The following is an 18,603-nucleotide window of genomic DNA, read 5'->3' as shown; positions in this document are numbered from 1 at the left end:
TGCAAGAAAATACTTTAATCAATAATTCATATTCTTGTGTGGGAAAGGATGTGCACCACCTCCAATATGATTTTACTTTTTCAAGTGCTGCACAGTGTACAGTCATAGATGAGCACATCCATATATAAAGCCCATACAGCAGGGACTTAGGGACTTCTATATCTCCGGCATCACACCCGTATAGGTTCAGCTGAAGAAGCTTATTGCCTCCAAATATTCTTATGTAGATTTTTGTATCCAACGCAAACATAAAAGTCTGGGGATTTTGTTATTTCCTCCTGTTTCTTTTATTGTTTGTGTAGAATTTTCCCTTGGGCAAACAGGGCTGGGTTTTTTTTTTTTTCTTGAACGATCTGGAATGCACCAACAATGACCATGGCTGAGGGTGCAGCAACCTTGAGAATATAATATATATGGAAATGGGAAATCTATAAAGCATCTCTTATTGTTCTCCCTGCAGTGATGTATTTATGTTTGTGAGGGAAAAAAGAATTGTCTCCTCAGGATGAAAACATGTAAAGCATACCATTCTTTTTTTGGGAATGATATATGTTATGTTTGAAAATAAGAGGTGTGAATATGAAACAAAGCTGAGAGGGGGTCAACTTTTTAAACAGCCAAGCATTCTGGTGATTGCTTACCTTCTTTCCTTCAGCAGTTGGGCAATTTCCTCTTAATCTCCCCACAAGCGTCGTCTTGGATTTGCTCAGACTGCCACCCCAACCCAGAGAAATGGTCTTTACTGCATGTAGATATTTACTTTTCATTTCATTTTCTCCTCCTCTCTTATGTATAGAGTCATTTCTAGTGTTTATCTATTTATATTTCACATAAGTGAATAAAGCAGATGACGTCTACAGAATGCGCCCCCCCCCATTCTGTCACTCTACTTAAGTTGACTCCTCATGCTTTATTTTGCTGTCTTTACAGTAATGAAGGTAAGCATATTAGACTTAGGACACACATCTTTACCATATGCTGGCCTCCACAATCCTCCTCATGTGACCCCTTTCACCTTTAGGGGCCCTGTGGCGGCAATGGCATCCTGCAAAGTTGTTGTTTGCTCAACTGACTCCTCTTAACGAAGCAATGCTCAAGGGTTTGTTTGAGCTTGGATGAGGATTTAGTGACACTGTTCTTAGCATGGAGGCCAAGTAAAGTTAAGTCTTCTTGCATGCAATTGACCAAAGGGGTCAAGATGGTGCCTTTCAACAAAGGGAAGGAAACCTCATTTGTCACAAATCACAACAACATTAACTTCTACTGTATTTAATTTGGGGGCTAAATGATGACAATTTCAGATATAAAATAATTCATAACATGGTCATATTTTGAGTTGAAGTGATTTTGTGTTTGTGGAAATGAAAAAATATTTGAGCGGCCCTCCTCATTTGTTAATTTTCAGTATGCACTACAAACCGCCTACAATGCTCTAGTTACATAACGTGATCTGCATATTAGCCAAGCTTCTTGTTATTAACGTTCTTATGCCAAAGAACTACATTACTGACGTTGTGACACCTTACAACACCACACCAGCTAGCTACTAGCCTACTAACAACTTCACCACACACTTGCCTATTGAGGTCGCTATAACTTCTGCTGTGTTTTTGAGTTTTGAAAAGTTAACCCTAGGTGTTGCTATGTGAAATCCATGCACCCAGGAAGGACGTTCCGGTAATCCTTACATGTACATACTGTATCACGAATGTACCTGTTACTACATAGTTACAGCATGTATATAAAACCATGAAACTTTTTTGAAGGTTTTGGTGGTGTTTTGATCACTGGCTTTCTAGGCAGAATATGTGTGCCCCATTACATGCATTCATTAGCTGCTCTTTTTAACTGGTTTTATATCTTAATAATGCACAGAGAAGAGAAAGACATATATTTATATCTCACATAAGGAGTATGGATGATGGTCAAAATTTCCAAAAAGTGCAGTTTTCCTTTTCCTACTCTAATGCAAGAGATGTAAGAAAGGATATCTGCCTTTATTAAGATAACAATGCTAAAATCTGGTATTAATTTATATGTTTATTACTACTTTGAGTTATTTATAATATTTCAGTTGCTATATACTGTTATAAACTATTTTCTCATATATGCATGTAGTTTTTATAAAGATAAAATTCAAACAATGAACCTCTTAAACGCTTTAAAAAGTATGCTTGTCTGATATTTATGGTAACAATGTTGTGCGGTAGTTGCCGGGCCACTTCTACAATACTTCCTGTTTAAAGCAGTCAATCTAAATGTTAAACAACACAAGTACATTCAAGAAGTATTAATATTAATGTTTTCTTCCTCTTTTGTCTCCTCACTCACATGCTTTCCACCCACCTAAAAACATCAGATAAGCTGTAGACTGATGAGGCCGCCGCCTCCACCAGAGCGTGCGTTACTGGGAGACTGCACACTGATTTCATGCACGCTCACTCAAACAGAAAAAGAGCTCCGTGGAGCAGAAATGCTTCACTTATTAGCAAAACTCATTCACCTGCATGCCGCATTGACTCCCTGGCAATTTCACAATAAGTCATGAGAGATGCCGATGGAGGCCCGGCAGCAGGCTGACGCTGCCATGCCACCACGCCACCACGCCCTCGCCTTTAGACACCCTGAATCATTTTGGGTTCAGCAACCTAATTTCATCTCTGATGTACTGAAAGGTCATCTCACAGGCTACACAAGCAATATGTCTGCAGCACCTCGGCTCCCAGTGCTCCCAGTGATTGCTCATTCAATTTAGAAATACCGCACCTTGGTGAAATATTTCACTGGGGATCATGGGAAGTGTTTCATGCAATTATTTCAGCAAAGAGCAAATTAAACCATCCGGAGGGTCAGAGAGCTGCTCAGGGAGTTAGTTGTCTTTTAGCTTAGAGATTCATTTGTGCTGTGCAGAAATGACTTGGCTAAGTCCCGGTCTAGAATCTGCTTGCGACTTGTCAGCCTGAACACCTTAAAGCTTAACTAGCAGGACAGTGGCAAACCATTACGTGTCGCCAGTTGCTAAGCTTGCGGTTTTAAATACTATCTGGCTGTCAATTTTCTGATACCACGTGATTCTCACCTAGTTTGTCGAGACACATTGGTGGCAGCCCGGTGCACACATTTTGTTAACAGCTCGTACTTCCTGTGCAATGTGCATCTCCAGAGTTGCTGACAGTGATACTTGCAGGACAGAGGCCTGGCCTACTTAAGGGGGCTGCAGAGAGGAGGGCAGGCCAAGTTGTCAGCAGCGCTAGGTGCTTGCTGCTCAGATAAACCTGCAGGATTAGTGGCCCAGTTAAAGTTGGGGCAAAGAGGATTAGCCTCTTCTCTGAGGTGGCGAGAGATTCCTTGCGTGTCCTTCAGCACTGCCAGCCTCAGAGGGAGATGAGAGGAGAGGGCGGGGCTAAGGGCGGGGGCTAAGGGCGGGCCAGGTGAGACCCCAGTTATCTTGAGTGAGAATCACCTTTGTGGAGCATTAAAAAAGAAGGTGAGATGTAACCATTAAAGGTGAAAGGTAATGAAGCGCTGCATAAATGGTTTCCATCTTGTGCCTTCATTAGGAAGGCGAAAGCCTGTAATTACTGGCCAGGTGTTACAGTTAGGTCAACCATGCTTTCACAGAAAACTATTTAAAAGGTGTGCCGATTTTTACCAATTATAAGCCATTATGGTAATGAGAGTTTGCACTAAAAATGTCATATTTATACATGAATTCGAAAGTGCACCAACAGTCCCTGTCATTTCATCTAGGAAGGCCTGACACCAGAAAGCAATGAAGGATGGACCTCTGCTGCCACCAGCAGGCCACAGCCGGACACCTCAAACAACAATATCTCTATTTTTAAAAAAAATCAGAATTGTTCATTACCTTTATTTACTGAACATATGGGAAGACTATTTTAATTCAAGGGCTTGCTTCTTCAGTCACAAACATCCTGTTTATTGTTCGTGACAACAAAATGAGACAAAACAAGTCTTTCTATTACAGAAATGTAAACGTTGTGAAATGTGACCTGTGACCTTCAACAGCAACGCTTCATTCAGTGCAAATGAACTGCACATGGTCCTTCAACTGCTCTTGTAGCACAACAACACAAATATGTGCATACATGCAATGTATACATAAAGGTGGGTGGCACATATTGTAAACAAGACGCTGTTCGGGGCACGCAGCCAACTGCAGTGAAAACACCACAGCAAATGGAGAGATGCACATAATAGGCCTCAGCGTCCATTATGCAAATACCCCACAGCTGTGACAAACAATAACTGTGGCAATTCAAAGGCAAGCCCTTACATGGAAGGCTATTGTCTCCATTTGCTTGACAACAGTAACCTTGCTCATCGGGCCCATGTTTGCCACAACTGTGTCTTTGTTGTGCAGATATGGAATGAGCACAGTGCATTGTTTCCCTTCTATATGCTGGCCGGCCTGAGACGTGAGACTATGGTTACATTTAAAAACAATTCTATTAATGTCATATAGGAATATACTTATACAAACTTTATAATCACATCATATAGAGAAGCAAACAATCCTTAGCTCAAGCCTGGCTAAGTCTATAAATATTTATTGCTATATTTTCCTCCTGTTATGATTATGTATTTATAGATTTTCAACAATGTTTGCACTGCTAATGCAGTAATTAGCATTCTGTACAAGCTATGACTCAATGATGTGTGGAATAATCCCTGAGTAAAATGCATAGGTACAGAATATTTTATGATATGTTTTATAAAAACTGTTATTGATGCATTAATATTGTAGTATTTTATCTAGAAATTGAAGATTCTTTGACATGTTGCCCATGTCTTGTCATTGTGATTGCTCTGTACAACCCCCCCAGGCTGTCAGGAAGTAGTATTTACAATAATGTCCTGTGAATAAAAGGCACATGTGATGTGTGCAAATGAGTGCACTTATTGATCTAATGGTCCCCAGCAGAGTGATCGCCTCCATGCAAAACGACCCTCTGCTGTCTCGTTACAAGAATCACAGCTTTACTCCACCGTGGCCATCAGTGCCTGGACGTCAGGGGCTCCAACTCTATCACCAGATCACGAGGGCGCGGACCCCGACTTAACTCCACCACTCGCGGAACAACAGTGGACCAGCGGTCTGAAAAGAGAGAGTGGACTTTTCTCGCATCTGTATTAGTGTCAGTGTCATGTGGAATGTGTCTGCAGTGGGAATCTCACCTCTCCTCAAGCCTCTGACACTCTGTTGAAGCCCGTTGGTCAGACTGGTCTCGCTCTTGCCTGGATCCTCATTGATGATTGCCAAGTTTTGATTCCAGTGGCACCAGTTCACTTCATCCACCCTTTTCAAACATGTGATATACTTTCAACTGTATAGTCACGGTCATGGTTTTGTTTACTGTATTTTGAATATGCTTCACAGAGTGTTTAATCTTGGAAATGAACCACTGGTCTATGAGATCTGTAGTTAGCGTATATCCTGACACAACAGGATTCATTTTAGTGTAAAAAAAAATACCTGAAGCACCAGCGTCGGTCAGGTGTTCCATCCCAATTCTTGCCCACAGTCACCATCTCGCCAACTCGAAAGGACTTTCGAATGCAAACTGGGAATGAGCGTTCAATGTCCAAGATGGTTGTTGCCCACTTCAAACAGACATTATGTATTTATTATTAATAGTAGTTGGAGCAGGAGCAGTAACATATAAGATCCAGTAATCTATCACGCTCTATTGATACCTGATTCTCCTTCTAAAATGGAAGTATCAAAATAAAGAATCCAAATAATAATAGAATAAGAATCCAAATAAATATATCTGTCAATTCTGTCAATCCCAACTCACCTGCAGCTTCCAAATCTTCTTGCTCTCTTTAGACACCTGGCCCACCGTCTCCCCCATCAAGGCAATCAACATGTTGAGCAGCAGCACAAAGGTGAGGATGATGTAAGTCACTAACAGAATGAGGAAAACTGCAGGATATTGAGCACTGTGGATCATGTCCAGTTCTCCCATCCCGATGGTCAGCTTGAAGAGGTCCAATAAAAAGGTACTGAAGGTGTCGGGGTCCCTGCATTTGGGGTACGTCGGGCAGCCTCCTTCACAGTCCGTGCCGGGTGGCGGGCACACCGTGAGGAGGGATACCAAGGCTGATGGAAGGTTAGAAAATATTTACGAGTTGAAAATAATTGTGAAGCACTGAGCTAAACCAACATAATCGATGCAGTAGAGTTCTACACCACTGCATCTATAGTTCAACTTAAAAAGGCATCTCTGTGGCCCCAATGAATGCCAAAAAAAGGCAACTTATGGACGCATCTATAAAAAGCCTTACAAATGCCTGTTTAATTCTAAACCCTTTGTTACTGAATAAATGAGTTGTACACACTAAGAAACTATTACAGCCATACAGTGTAGTACTTACAAAATGTAAAATGTGCAATAACACAACATCACGTCTTGTCAAAGCACTGAAAAATATTGTGAGACACCTCTGCTGGATTCATAGCTGTAGCATTTGTTTACTCCTGCAGATAGTGCCATCAAACCACTTTCTATTTAAGTTACCAAAACATCTATTTAGATCTACTTCAAGCAGAGAAAATAAATATGCAAATATGCGTGGGCATGAAAGCTGAATCAGTGGTGAAATATACTTTATAATTATTTGTCAGTGTTAGAGCAGGTGATGCTATTTTGGGGCAAATACTGCTGCAACATTTTCAGAATAAAACTGTAATCGTTGTTCCGCAATGGTGGAAAATAGATAAATATGAATGTATTTAAAATAAGCTGTTAGGTTAGACAACAGGCAGCTTACCCGATGCATATCCAATCATGAAGAGAACGTACACCAGCAGAAATCTGAAAAGGTCTTTAAATAAAATCTGGGAAGCAAAACCAAACATATTTTAGTTGCAGTTGAGGCTTCATCAATGCTTTGTAGCTCTATTCGTGCACCACACCTTCTGTATCATGATGCTGTAGGTGCCGGTGAGCTTGAGGCCTCTAGTGAAATAAAGCGTGTTCATCCAGCCCAGGACCAGAGCAAATACCATAACAGACACATAGGCCTCAATGCCAGACAGGTAGAGAGCAGCGGTGACTATGATCAGTATAGAGTAAATGAAACTGGAACAGACACAGTATAAACATTACATTACATTCATGCAAATTCACAAGCGTGTTTGACATAAAGTACCCATTGTTTAAGCTGTGGATTTAATTAGCGATGTAAACATGGTAGGGAGGAGTTCAACTAGACGGTTCAATTAAGACGATGCAGAATAGGATGTGAGGAAAGATGTGGGTGTCGGAGGCAGTGTGAGACTTACTACAACAGTTGAAAGGATCCATCAATAAATAACGACTTCACCCCAGGGCACTTCTTCAAGAAGAGGTCCTTAATCTACGACAAGTTGCAGACGCATTTCCATAAACGCAACAACAAACTCAAGTGAGCAACCAGCCATCAAACATTTAATGTGGACTCACGTTCGTTAGGAGGAAGAAGATTCCGGATGCTAAGGTGATGACCTCTCCCACCATCCTCAAGTAGTCAGTGGATGTTGTGTATGGGTATGGGGGCTGCGAGGCAGTCAGGTATATTTAGTTCAATTCAAAGGAATGTAAAAATACAACCTAAAAAAACTACAACTACATGTATTTAATAATAAAATAATAATAATAATAATATACTAACTGACACAATTTTGCTCTATTTATTCTTCCATCAATTAGAATGAATGAGAAAATCAACGCTGGTGGGGTACATTCTTGTTGTTGACTGCAAGGATGCATTTCAGCTGGCACTATTATATTTCTAAACACGTTCTACACCAACAACAATAAACACATTGTTAAATTTATACTGTAGCTATCTTAGAGTGTAAAAAACATATTATCTCTTGTTTATTTCTACCTCAGTGCTTCTCATTGGTTTTTTTTGCTACCCACCGATCCCTGTGTGGGGTGGTGATAAGCCACCAGTGTGAAGGTGATCATGGTGAGGAGGTAGGAAACGACGCTGATGTAAAACGTCACAGCTGCAAATTTCTGCCACTTGGCCCTCAGCAGTTCATTGATAGGCTCCACTGCCAGCATCTCATGGCGGGTCTGATAAGAGGACCCCGAACATGAAGTTTTTAATAGACTTGTAAGAAACTATTTATTTTGGCTATTGGTGGATGCTCAGGGTTGTTTTTACCTCATTGCGACTGTTGTAAACGAGGATCTCCAACACTGATGGCTCCTCTCCACATGTGTCCAATGAAGACAGATCATAGAGGGAGGAGTACACCGGTCCGTAAGCCCAGTCCTTAAACTTACGTGACAGATGACGGACGTCCTCGTCCTTGATTTCACGACGAATGATGTGTTGAAAAACCTGTCAAATGAACAATATCACGACATAATGTGACAACAAGCACTAAGTACTGAAGGATATTTTTTTTGTTCCTCTTATAGATGAAATAATTGTATAGTAGTATGTTTTTGAATTTCTTCATTTTGTCACAATTCACCATACAGTTGTACCTCACCACATTCAAATTTCACGGCTTCACTCTATCATGGTTTAAAAAATATATATGTATGAATAAATCATGTTGGTTTAGCTCAGTGATCTCAAACACGCGGCCCGTGGGCCAAATGTGGCCCGCAGGACACTAGTTTGAGGCCCCCGCCTTGATATGAAAGTTTAATGTTAGTGCGGCCCACGCAAGTTTGATATGGATGCTGTATGGTATCATGTACCCAGAAAAAATTATTACGTTTGACTAATGTTCATGTTAAAGGTTAAATAACTGTAATAGTTATCCTCCCTATCCGTGTGGAAGTGGTAAGTTTTAGGAAATAACTTGAAGGCTACCATTTAGGTCGCTAGCTCTCTAGTTTGCGAGTTAGCATGTGTCTCAAGACCCTGCAGTTGCGCAATATGTTGTAAATAAAAAAAGTATAAATTTGACTATAGTTGTGTTTTGTCATGTCTACAGGGCTCTAATAATGCTTTGTTAATTTTAATCTGAAAAAAAAAGAATTTGTCTACCCACCAACTATATGTGGTTTCTTAAGTTTTTATTATTTGCCGTTTTATTATTAATATTGTATTTATTTATTACTGATTGATTGATTTTCTTTATTCTTGATTTGTTTATTTATTTTTCATCTTATTTTGTGAAGAAAAATAAAAATTAAGATATTTGAGAACAGTGGAATGTTTTATCAGAGCTTTTATTGTAGAAAATCGGAACCAAAGCACTGAAAAAGTTTGTATATTTTTCTGTTTTTAATAAATGTGTTTTTTTTTTTAAACCTGATGCGGCCCAGCCTTGCCCAGACCCTAGCTCCAGTGGCCCCCAGGTACATTGAGTTTGAGACCACTGGTTTAGTTGGATATGACGTATTATTAGTCAAAACATATCCGGAAGTCCTCTGGAGCACTTGGGAGTGTGACCAATCATGGCTGAGTGGGCATACCCAAAGGAAAGTAAGAGGTGGAGTAAATTAAACTGTTTGGGTCGGAAGCAGGAAGTCCATGGAAAGGTGCAGAATCTGGAAGATCTAGAAAGTTTTCTGTGCGGGTTATTGTGTGTAATTGCTCTATAGGAGTCCACAACTCAATTTAAGGTTACGAAAATGAGCATAATAGGTTCCTAAAAAAAATGTAAATGCAAAAAGTGGCCCTTGCATATTTTTTTTTCAGTATGTGGCCCTCGGTGGGTTTTACACCCCTGCTTTACATGTTGATGCAGACCTGGCTATAAGGTGGAACCAGGATTGTCACATACTACGTGTCTTTTAATGCGTCCTGATTGGTGCTCATCCAAATGAGGTGTTTTGTAGTCTAAGCTAAGCCTCATTCTAATACTAATGGGGCCCTTTTTCCATCATCCTTACCCCTATCTTGCCCAGCTTGGCGGCCATCATGAGCGGTGACATGCCATCGTTGTTGAGCACACTCTCCAGGCTGCAGTCTGGGTATAGTTTGGCACTCTTGATTAGAAGCAAGTCATACATCTTCGTGAGGAAACGAGTGTTGTCCTTGGTGTTGTCGGCGATGTGAACCAGGGCGTGGAGAACTGTGTTACCACGGGAATCTTGGCGCCGCAGGTCGATTTTCTTGTGGGGATTCTCGATCAGGTAGTGTACAATGTTAGGCTGGTTGGTACATGCGGCCAGCGACAGAGGCAGCTCACCTGCGGGAGGCCGAGGGAACAGTTCAAAATTAACACGTGCTAATCAACAGGAGGGTTAATTAGGCTTCTGTTTGTTTTTACAAAGCATACTAAACATGGATCAAAGATTGGACTTAAATCCCTGCTATGAAAACAGCACAATTAGCAGCTGTTGGAGGGAGGGGACGTATTGGCGCCAAGAGTGCCAAAAGCAGCTGCAGAAAATGAGCTGTTGCTATGGGTGACAGATTACTTTGTCACCTCACATAGAAACGTTCCTCTTCATGGATTTGCACGGGTGCATGCAGAGTGTTAGCGTGAGTGGAAATCCCATTAGCCATCAGCCCTGCCAGGTTCCTGTTCACCTCGCTGCAAAGCTCCGCGGCAAATTACTCACACTGCGCGTGAACATTTTGGGATTTGGGAATGACAAGTGTGTTACCAGCAAATAGAAATCATCTAGTGTGTGATGGCTGAGGAGGAAAATGCACGTCAATAATCAAATATAAACGAAGTGTTTACATTGAGTGGACCTTGCAAAAAAATGTTAATGTCACTTCAGTGCTGGCGGTAAATATTGAAATACATTTTATTGTCACCAGTTTGAATAATATTTTAATGTACTTGTATTAATTTTAGTTTGGCTCTTTTAGTTTATTTGGTAGGGTATGGTTTATTTATTCATGAAGTTACAGTTGCACATGTCAACATGGCCGTAAAGGAGTAATACAAATCAGAGCTTAACCCTCCCCCTTCTCCATATCTATTACTGATTATTCATTATTTTAGTTTGCCTACTGTTTATTCACAATAGTTTACTTAATTTACTTAATGACCAAAAAATGTGTTTACAAAGATAACTATGCTCAATATCACCAATATCACAGTGATGCCACATTACAACCACAATATTAGACTTATTATTGCATAAATTAACTACATTATTCCTCTGATACAGCTCTTGCACTGGATAGTTGTAGAATGGATACAATAGATCCATCATATCTACCAACAGAGGGCAGTGTTTGGTTTCACTGTAGGTGAGGTCCTTCCCGCCCAACACAGGAACACAGGATGTTTACTTTCCACTGCAGAACACAGACATCTTTCTTCTGACACACACACACACACACCAAACACATGACACACTGTTCATGTGTTAGTTAAGTATTGCCAAAAAGCATTCAAGAAACTGCTGTGGAAGGTGGAGTCTTAGGTAGAAGTGTGAGGCAGTGTCTTTGCCAGTTTAAAAAAAAAAAAAAGGGAAACGGTGGTACTCTGCCAAGAACATTTACCAAGTAGGTACTATTCTATACTGACCAGCTGTGTTGAATGCAGAGAATGTGCAAAAAAGAGTGTATGATCACTTCGACAAAGGTTATTACCAAAGTAAAAGTAGCCACCCTCATCTCTGGGCTGGAAGAAGCGTCCTCTGGCCTGTGCATGAACATCAGCTCCTTTCTCCACCAGCAGTTCCACATACTGCTTACAGCGCCGTTCGATGGCAATGTGGAGTGCCGTCTGGCCTGACAAACAAACATGTTAATTTATGTGCAAAGGCATATTTGAAATATTCAAAATTTATGAGCAAGAAAAATAGGTTTGTCTCACTAGGAGGTAGTGCAAGAAAGTAGAGAACTTAAGGGCAGGTGTCTCATAAAGTGGAGTTATATCTGTGACATAAAGTGTCCCCTTAACTGTTTAGGATGTTGCCACCTATCCAGGCAAGAATGGAAAGCAACATTGTTAGAGTTTTTTTTAGAGGGCTCATAGTCGAAATAGCTGTATCCCAATGACGGCATAGCTAGCTGAAATTAACTTGTTTTCTCACGCTAGAATGCACAAAAAAGGGAAATAAATATGTTTCACATAGGGTTGGTAGATGATGGGCAAAATTACAAAAAAGTCCAGTTCCCCTTTAACCTACTTACCTTGTTGTACCTGCAATAAAAGCCAGTTGTTTTGCAATCAAGCCTGGTGTGTGTGACCAGTGAAGAATACTACATTCACAATTTGAATCTACCTTATTAATGCTTTGTATTTGTATGTGTTTTAGATTATTTAATTTCTAAAATGAAAAACATGCTTATTTTATGCCACAAAATATGCAACATTTTCTTAAATATGCATATTCTTTTACTAATAGACCATATTCAACCATGAAACAGAACAATTTATTAATGAATACCTTTCTGAAACAAGATAAAAGAGATGACTGAATATGCATACCTCTATAGTAGACATCCCTGAAAGGTGTGTTGATAAATTCTCTGAGGTTCCCAGTCTTCTCTGCTATGTCAACCAGCAATGGGATGGTGTCATTCTGACCACTGTAGAGGTTCAACAGGGCTTTAGGGAGACATGTTTTACCAGTGGATGGCTCTGGTGGGAAAATGACATAAAAACACAGAGAAAAGCTTTAGCTACAACTAATACATGTAGAAGACGTTGGTGTAATATATCTGTTCTACATTTTCATTTACAGAATGCTCAAGGGCCACTTTGTATTGCATATTGTTCTGCAACATTATACTCTACCTGCACTCTATCTCTGACCTTCATTAGCTACAAACAAGGGACAAAATATTAAAAACACCCCTTTTTGTAGCCCAATATATCACATTGTTTCTATCTATCTTGCAATAAGCCTCTTGGATTAAATCTTATTATATTGTGCATACAGCATGTATGTACAATATCTATGTCTAAAGCCTATTTTTTGTCTATTTTATCCTAAATACTGTTTAGTGGCCTCAAAGAGGCAACCGTTTGCTGTGATTTTTCTCAACTCCTTGTTATAATCCTAAAAAAGATGCCTAAGCACACACGGGAAGCTTTTCTTGGGCCAGCCCTTTGGTAGGACAAAGTCTATGACATCATCACCTTTTCCCGTTCACCTCTATCTGGGTCAAACACAGCAAAGAGCACAGAGGAAGGGCGGACAACAAAAGTCAAAAGTCAACAAGGTGGAGATAACAATGGGTTAGGTTTCAGAGCAAAAGACCCAGTCACACAATTAAATCCTGTACTTACACACACACACACGCACAGCCTTACCTCGGAACTCCTCATCTGTCAGCCTCTTGTCGTTATTTTGCAAGTACTCCAAGAGACCCTCCATTGCCTCGGGGTCCCCACGTGACACACAGTCGAAGAGAAGAGAGCGGTTGAATACTTTCATAACCTTTGGAGGGTCCTCACTTGGACAATCCTCACCGGATGTCTCTGTTTTACTATGAAAACACAGAAACCCTAAGTGTCATGTATTACATTTAAGATGCAACAAATGAAAACAACACAAACAGTGTTATCAAGGAGCACTAGCTTCCTCCATGTTTGTTTCAGGTTTGCGGGAAAGCTAAAGAGCCAAGCAACAGGCAGAAGTGGTTGGAATTGATGATTCCGGGCCAGAAAGAGAAAAATATTTGACTGTTTTGTGAGCATGGGCGAAGCTGGACTTTCCACAAAACAAACTGTTGCCAAAGTCCGATGGCTTTCCAACATAAGTTGGTCATGTTGAGGAGACAGAAGCGCAAGCGTATGTTTTCACAGTAAGTAACAATTTATATGTGTGTTTATTTTGTGTAAGTAAATGGTTGTCTTTGTAGCATTATAGAGTGTGCATACAGACAGCAGGGTGCAAATTACAACCTCACAGATGTCTGGAGTTGCTAATAGCCTTTTTCCACCACAGTCAATGATCTACCCCAGTTTTTTAAACATGGGTAGTCCCACAAAAAAACAGATTTCCGCTACTGATGTTGTGCCAAGATTGCCTGCACTCACTAAATGCGGACCTACGTTACCAATCTTTGAGTTCATACACGGTAAGTCAGGGATCTCCAGCCAGTCGCTAATGAGCTACAAGTAGCTCCTAACCACTTCTCAACTAGTTCCCCAATGGGTTTATTAATTTATTATCAACTCCTATACAGACAAAATGGGGTTCGACAGTAGTCCGGAAGTCCTCAGGAGCACTGGGGAGAGACTGTTTTGGAAATTGAAAGAAATACAGCTGGGATAGGTGCAGATTCTGGAAGATCTAGACCCTCAATGCAAAGGACTGAAAATGAACTAATACGTTCCCTTTAAAAGAAAAAAATGTATGACAATAAGGTTTACATTTTTGAAGAAAAATGAATAAAAACAACAAAAATGCAAAATGGAGGAACAAGTTAATTCATGCTAAAAATATGCATTGTCCCAGATAACACAAAGCTAACATGCGTGCTGTTTTTTCTTTAATTACAAAAACCACTAATAGAATGCAGCCACTAATAGAAACATTTTGCACACACAGTCCTTTAGTAAATACACTATATGGAAAAAAAGTCTAATTAAGATAAGACCACTCAATCTCAATGGTTCTATGCTTCCAGGAACAGTTTAGGGAAGGCCCTTTTCTGCTCCAGCATGATTGCACCCGCACGTACAGCCCATTGATTAGTTCTGTGGGCAAGAGTGCTACCAGAAGAGTGGAAACTGTTACTACAAAGGGGGAGGACCGACTCCATATTTTATTCTACTTTTACTTTCTGTAGGTGTAATGGCTGGGTGTACTAATACTTTTGCCGAGATAGTCTACATGTCTGTGAGCAAGGCGTGTGCTGGGTGGAGGCAGCCTAAATATTACCTCAACGGCAGCAGGAGCAACCAACAACATCTTCTCTGTTAGCTGAGTGAAAGAAGCCCACAGTGTGTGTGAGCCTCACCTCTGTCCACAGAGTGCCACTTCTAGGAGTTTTTTATGACGTTATTTTTACAAGCTTTGTCCCAAAGGCAAGAAATTTCACTCATAAATCAACATTTTACTTATTAGTTGAGTGGATAAGTTCTCGATTAAGTGTTGTGTTTCTTTGTGTCAATTAATGTCATCAAGATGCCTTCTCGGGCGGCACGGTCGTCTAGTGGTTAGCGCGCAGACCTCACAGCTCGGAGACCAGGGTTCAATTCCACTCTCGGCCATCTCTGTGTGGAGTTTGCATGTTCTCCCCGTGCATGCCCCGTGGGTTTTCTCCGGGTACTTCGGTTTCTTCCCACATTCCAAAAACATGCTAGGTTAATTGGTGACTCCAAATTGTCCATAGGTATGAATGTGAGTGTGAATGGTTGTTTGTCTATATGTGCCCTGTGATTGGCTGGCGACCAGTCCAGGGTGTACCCTGCCTCATGCCCGAAGACAGCTGGTATAGGCTCCAGCACCCCCGCGACCCTTGTGAGGAAAAGCGGTAGAAAATGAATGAATGAAGATGCCTTCTCACCCTCTGGGCAGCTTCTTCCTGCGCCGTTTCTGGTTGCTTGTGCTCCTGTAGGTTCCATAGTCAAAGAGGGAGTCCATGGGGGCTTTCTTTGGACCTGGAACCACATTTGATTCATATATGGTGGATTCCAGGAGATCCATGGGGTTGGAAATGCCCTTCTTGAAAGCACCTTGAAACTTCATCCGCAGGTTTTGTCTGCCGTCCACAGGCTGGCCAGGTTGAGCCACCAGCCCCTGGACTGCATCCTGACCAGTGTCTTGAGTAGACGGGGAACCCTCTGCACTCTCAAATAAGTCTGAAATTTCAGACAAGGGGAAGGACGCTTCATTCTCAAGCTGAGCACCAACACCATCGGCAGGGTCAACGGAGAGGGTTTCTCTGACAGTGTCAGCCTTGGACAGGGCGAGGTGGCACCTTCTCAGGAGGGTTGTTGCAGAGCGGCCCTGGAATCAACACAATAATACTGAGTCGCTGAGCATGATGTGAAATACAGTCATCTCTCACCACTGGTTTTTCAAAAATGTAAGATTATTAATTAGGGATGTCAGATATTGGGTTTTTTTGAAGATATGCTGATATTATTATATTATATTATTATTATATCTCCTGTGGTGGAATGAAAACATATGTGATGTGAAGCTAATGAATACAGCATCAGCAATTAGCTTGGTGGCTGTCAACTACATTGTAGTTTACATTGTAAACATTGTAAATCATCTGAGGTCATCAAAAAGTCCAGGGAAGAAAGTCAAGTTTCCTAATTTTCATTTTAACTCTTCTCTCATATTGATATTCATTTGCTTTTCTCATGTGACATGTCAGATATTATGTAAACTGTCTTTTTCCTGGTTGTTTGCAAAGTAACAATGGCGGCACTCCATTCTTCCTCAATGTCACAATGGCAAAGGAGAACTAAAGTGAGACACAGCAAACAGACCCTAAATACTGTATGTCCATTTATCTTTTTTAAAGGTTGGCATTCAAGGCTTCCGTACCTCATTCATCCCTATCACGACGGAGTGCCAAATTCCTCTTCAGGTGGAGTGGAAATGATGGTGAAGCATGTGGGCAGCCTAAAAATAACAAATAGGCGTTACTGCAAGGTCAATTATTAAAGTTTCAGAAATGTCTGAGCAACATAAAAAGGGCTGTTGTATGATGTTTGGAAATGTGGAAAACATAGCAAAGATGATGCCAAAAGAAATAACATGACCGTTAAGTCTACTCTGTTATTGGTCAGAGGGACCAGCACGCAAAATCATGCCACATTTACTGTAACACAGAATAATCTCTCATTTCCCAGCCAATGTGGGAACATAAACACACATGTAGCTGATATGGTCACCAGGGGCGTATATACAACATGTCATCCTTCAAAGCATCCCCTCAAATACTGCATTGTCTCCTGTCATTGTAATCTAATCTAAACCCTGAAAAGGAGCAAGACAAACAACAGAGGGACGGAAAGGGGGGGATAACTAGCTGATGGAGCGCCATGACTCACACACAAACACACACTGGATTATCATGCCGTTGCACTTCACTTCACTGATATTCATTTGATAGTGAACAGACACACACAAGAAGTGATGATCTTCATAAATGTTCACAATAAATGAAGTAATAAACAACACAGTTTACTCCAGCTGTCTAAATAAGTAAATATGTGGGGGCACCTTAGCCAAAGCTCCCACATTTAATACATTTAATACTACATTCAAACTACTATTTCCTGCTCTGTTGATGTGGCATGACAGCATCTCAGAAACACCACGGCATTGCTATTTGACACTAAAAACACTAGATATTGATTTAAACTGGTTTAATATCGCAAACCATTAACAGGATAAATAATAACCATAGCGAAATTTGAGTTTGAAATAAATAATAACTGTTGACTACAAAAATATTTAAAAGTGATAGCGTTAATAACGGTAATAATAATAGGCTCTTGTGTGTGTGTGTGTGTGTGTGTGTTTTAATTGAAAAAAAAGCGTGAACAAAAGGAGTACTTTACCTTCTATTTTATTTTTTAGTCGTCTTCTTCATGATTTTCCGCAGTTTTTCATCCCCTCAAAGTTGAATTCTAGACTGCCTCAGACTTCAGTTGACTGTTGTGTTTTAGCTAAAAACGGTCCTAAGGATGGAAAAGTCCGGGAGAACAAGGTATGCTTCTTTCAGTGCTTCATTTCAGTGGTTTAGGGCGGAGTGAAGTTGTCACTTCTTGGCCCCAAAGTTAAGATGACTAGGGAAGTTGGAGGTGCAGTACCATCAATGACCGCTTGATGGCGCCTCTGAACAGAGCCTTTAATAATAGTGCTCACTTAGAGTTGCATTTAAACAAATTGTAGAGACTAATGTACAGAGCCATGTCAAATGTTTAAAAGTTAATTTTATTCCGTGATATCATTCAAAAAATATTTCATTCAATATTTATAGCATTTAGCTCATGAAAATCAATGTGTCAAAAAATTTGAATGTTTCATCAAATATTCATATTTCTGTCCTGTGCCTCTCCAGTCTTCCTCCAGATACTATAACCCATGTATCTTGGGGTTTTCTTGAGCTCTAGTCCATAAAAATCTAAATTAAGACAAAAAATGTTTTGAATCGTTCACTGATGGCCAGGATTTTGAATTCAATTCTGGTTGTGGCAGGAAGCCAGTGGGGGTGCTGCAAGATGGGGGTGATGATGCAGGCAGCTGAGGCGACTGAGCTCTGGACCATTTGACGATGAGGAGAGAGTTGCAGTAAAATTGAAGTAGACTTGGTAATGTTATTGATGTGGGAATGGAATGACAGCAAGCTATCGAGGATGACACCCAGACTCAGGACCCAGGGGAGGTGGCAACCATGGTGTTGTCGATGCTGAGACTGTCTACTTTGGATAATGTAGACTTAGAACTTCTGATTGAGAAGGATTTATGTTTTATCACAGTCGAGTTTAAGGAAATCTGAGGCGGGTTAATTTCAATTCAGGAGGGGGTGAGGGAGGAGGAAGAGCGGATGGAATTTGTTTTTTTCATTTGGTTTGCTCGAGAGGTAGCGCTGGGTGTCATCCGCAAAGGAATAGAAATGGATGTTAGATTTACAGAAGATATTGCAGAGATGGAGAAGGTAAATGATAAAGAGGATGGGTCCTAGGATAGAGCCTTGAGGCACGCCTGTGATAACAGAGGATGACTGGGA

At 40.7% G+C, this 18,603-nt stretch overlaps 1 protein-coding gene across 2 annotated transcripts; it reads right to left on the bottom strand.

The window, feature by feature from the left end:
* Positions 1-402: 402 nt before the first annotated feature.
* Positions 403-17,650, bottom strand: trpv4 (transient receptor potential cation channel, subfamily V, member 4). Of its 2 annotated transcripts, XM_058069536.1 has the most exons (18): positions 17,432-17,650; positions 16,410-16,487; positions 15,584-15,857; positions 15,415-15,508; positions 13,211-13,386; positions 12,383-12,535; positions 11,539-11,679; positions 9,876-10,174; positions 8,185-8,364; positions 7,935-8,093; positions 7,473-7,565; positions 7,313-7,386; positions 6,944-7,109; positions 6,799-6,865; positions 5,823-6,127; positions 5,498-5,625; positions 5,200-5,321; positions 403-5,119 (listed from the first exon to the last, which is right to left on the bottom strand). In XM_058069536.1, the coding sequence occupies exons 2-18, from the start codon at positions 16,416-16,418 to the stop codon at positions 5,019-5,021; spliced, it is 2,541 nt and encodes an 846-aa protein (XP_057925519.1). In that variant the 5' UTR covers positions 16,419-16,487; positions 17,432-17,650; the 3' UTR covers positions 403-5,018. The 2 variants fall into 2 exon arrangements, with proteins under 2 accessions (XP_057925519.1, XP_057925518.1); XM_058069535.1 differs by having other exon boundaries at positions 404-5,119; positions 15,415-15,857.
* Positions 17,651-18,603: the final 953 nt, after the last annotated feature.

The sequence above is a fragment of the Doryrhamphus excisus genome, chromosome 4 (genome assembly GCF_030265055.1).
Source record: "Doryrhamphus excisus isolate RoL2022-K1 chromosome 4, RoL_Dexc_1.0, whole genome shotgun sequence".
NCBI classification, from domain to species: Eukaryota; Metazoa; Chordata; class Actinopteri; order Syngnathiformes; family Syngnathidae; genus Doryrhamphus; species Doryrhamphus excisus.
This window is presented reverse-complemented; position numbering and strand designations above follow the sequence as displayed.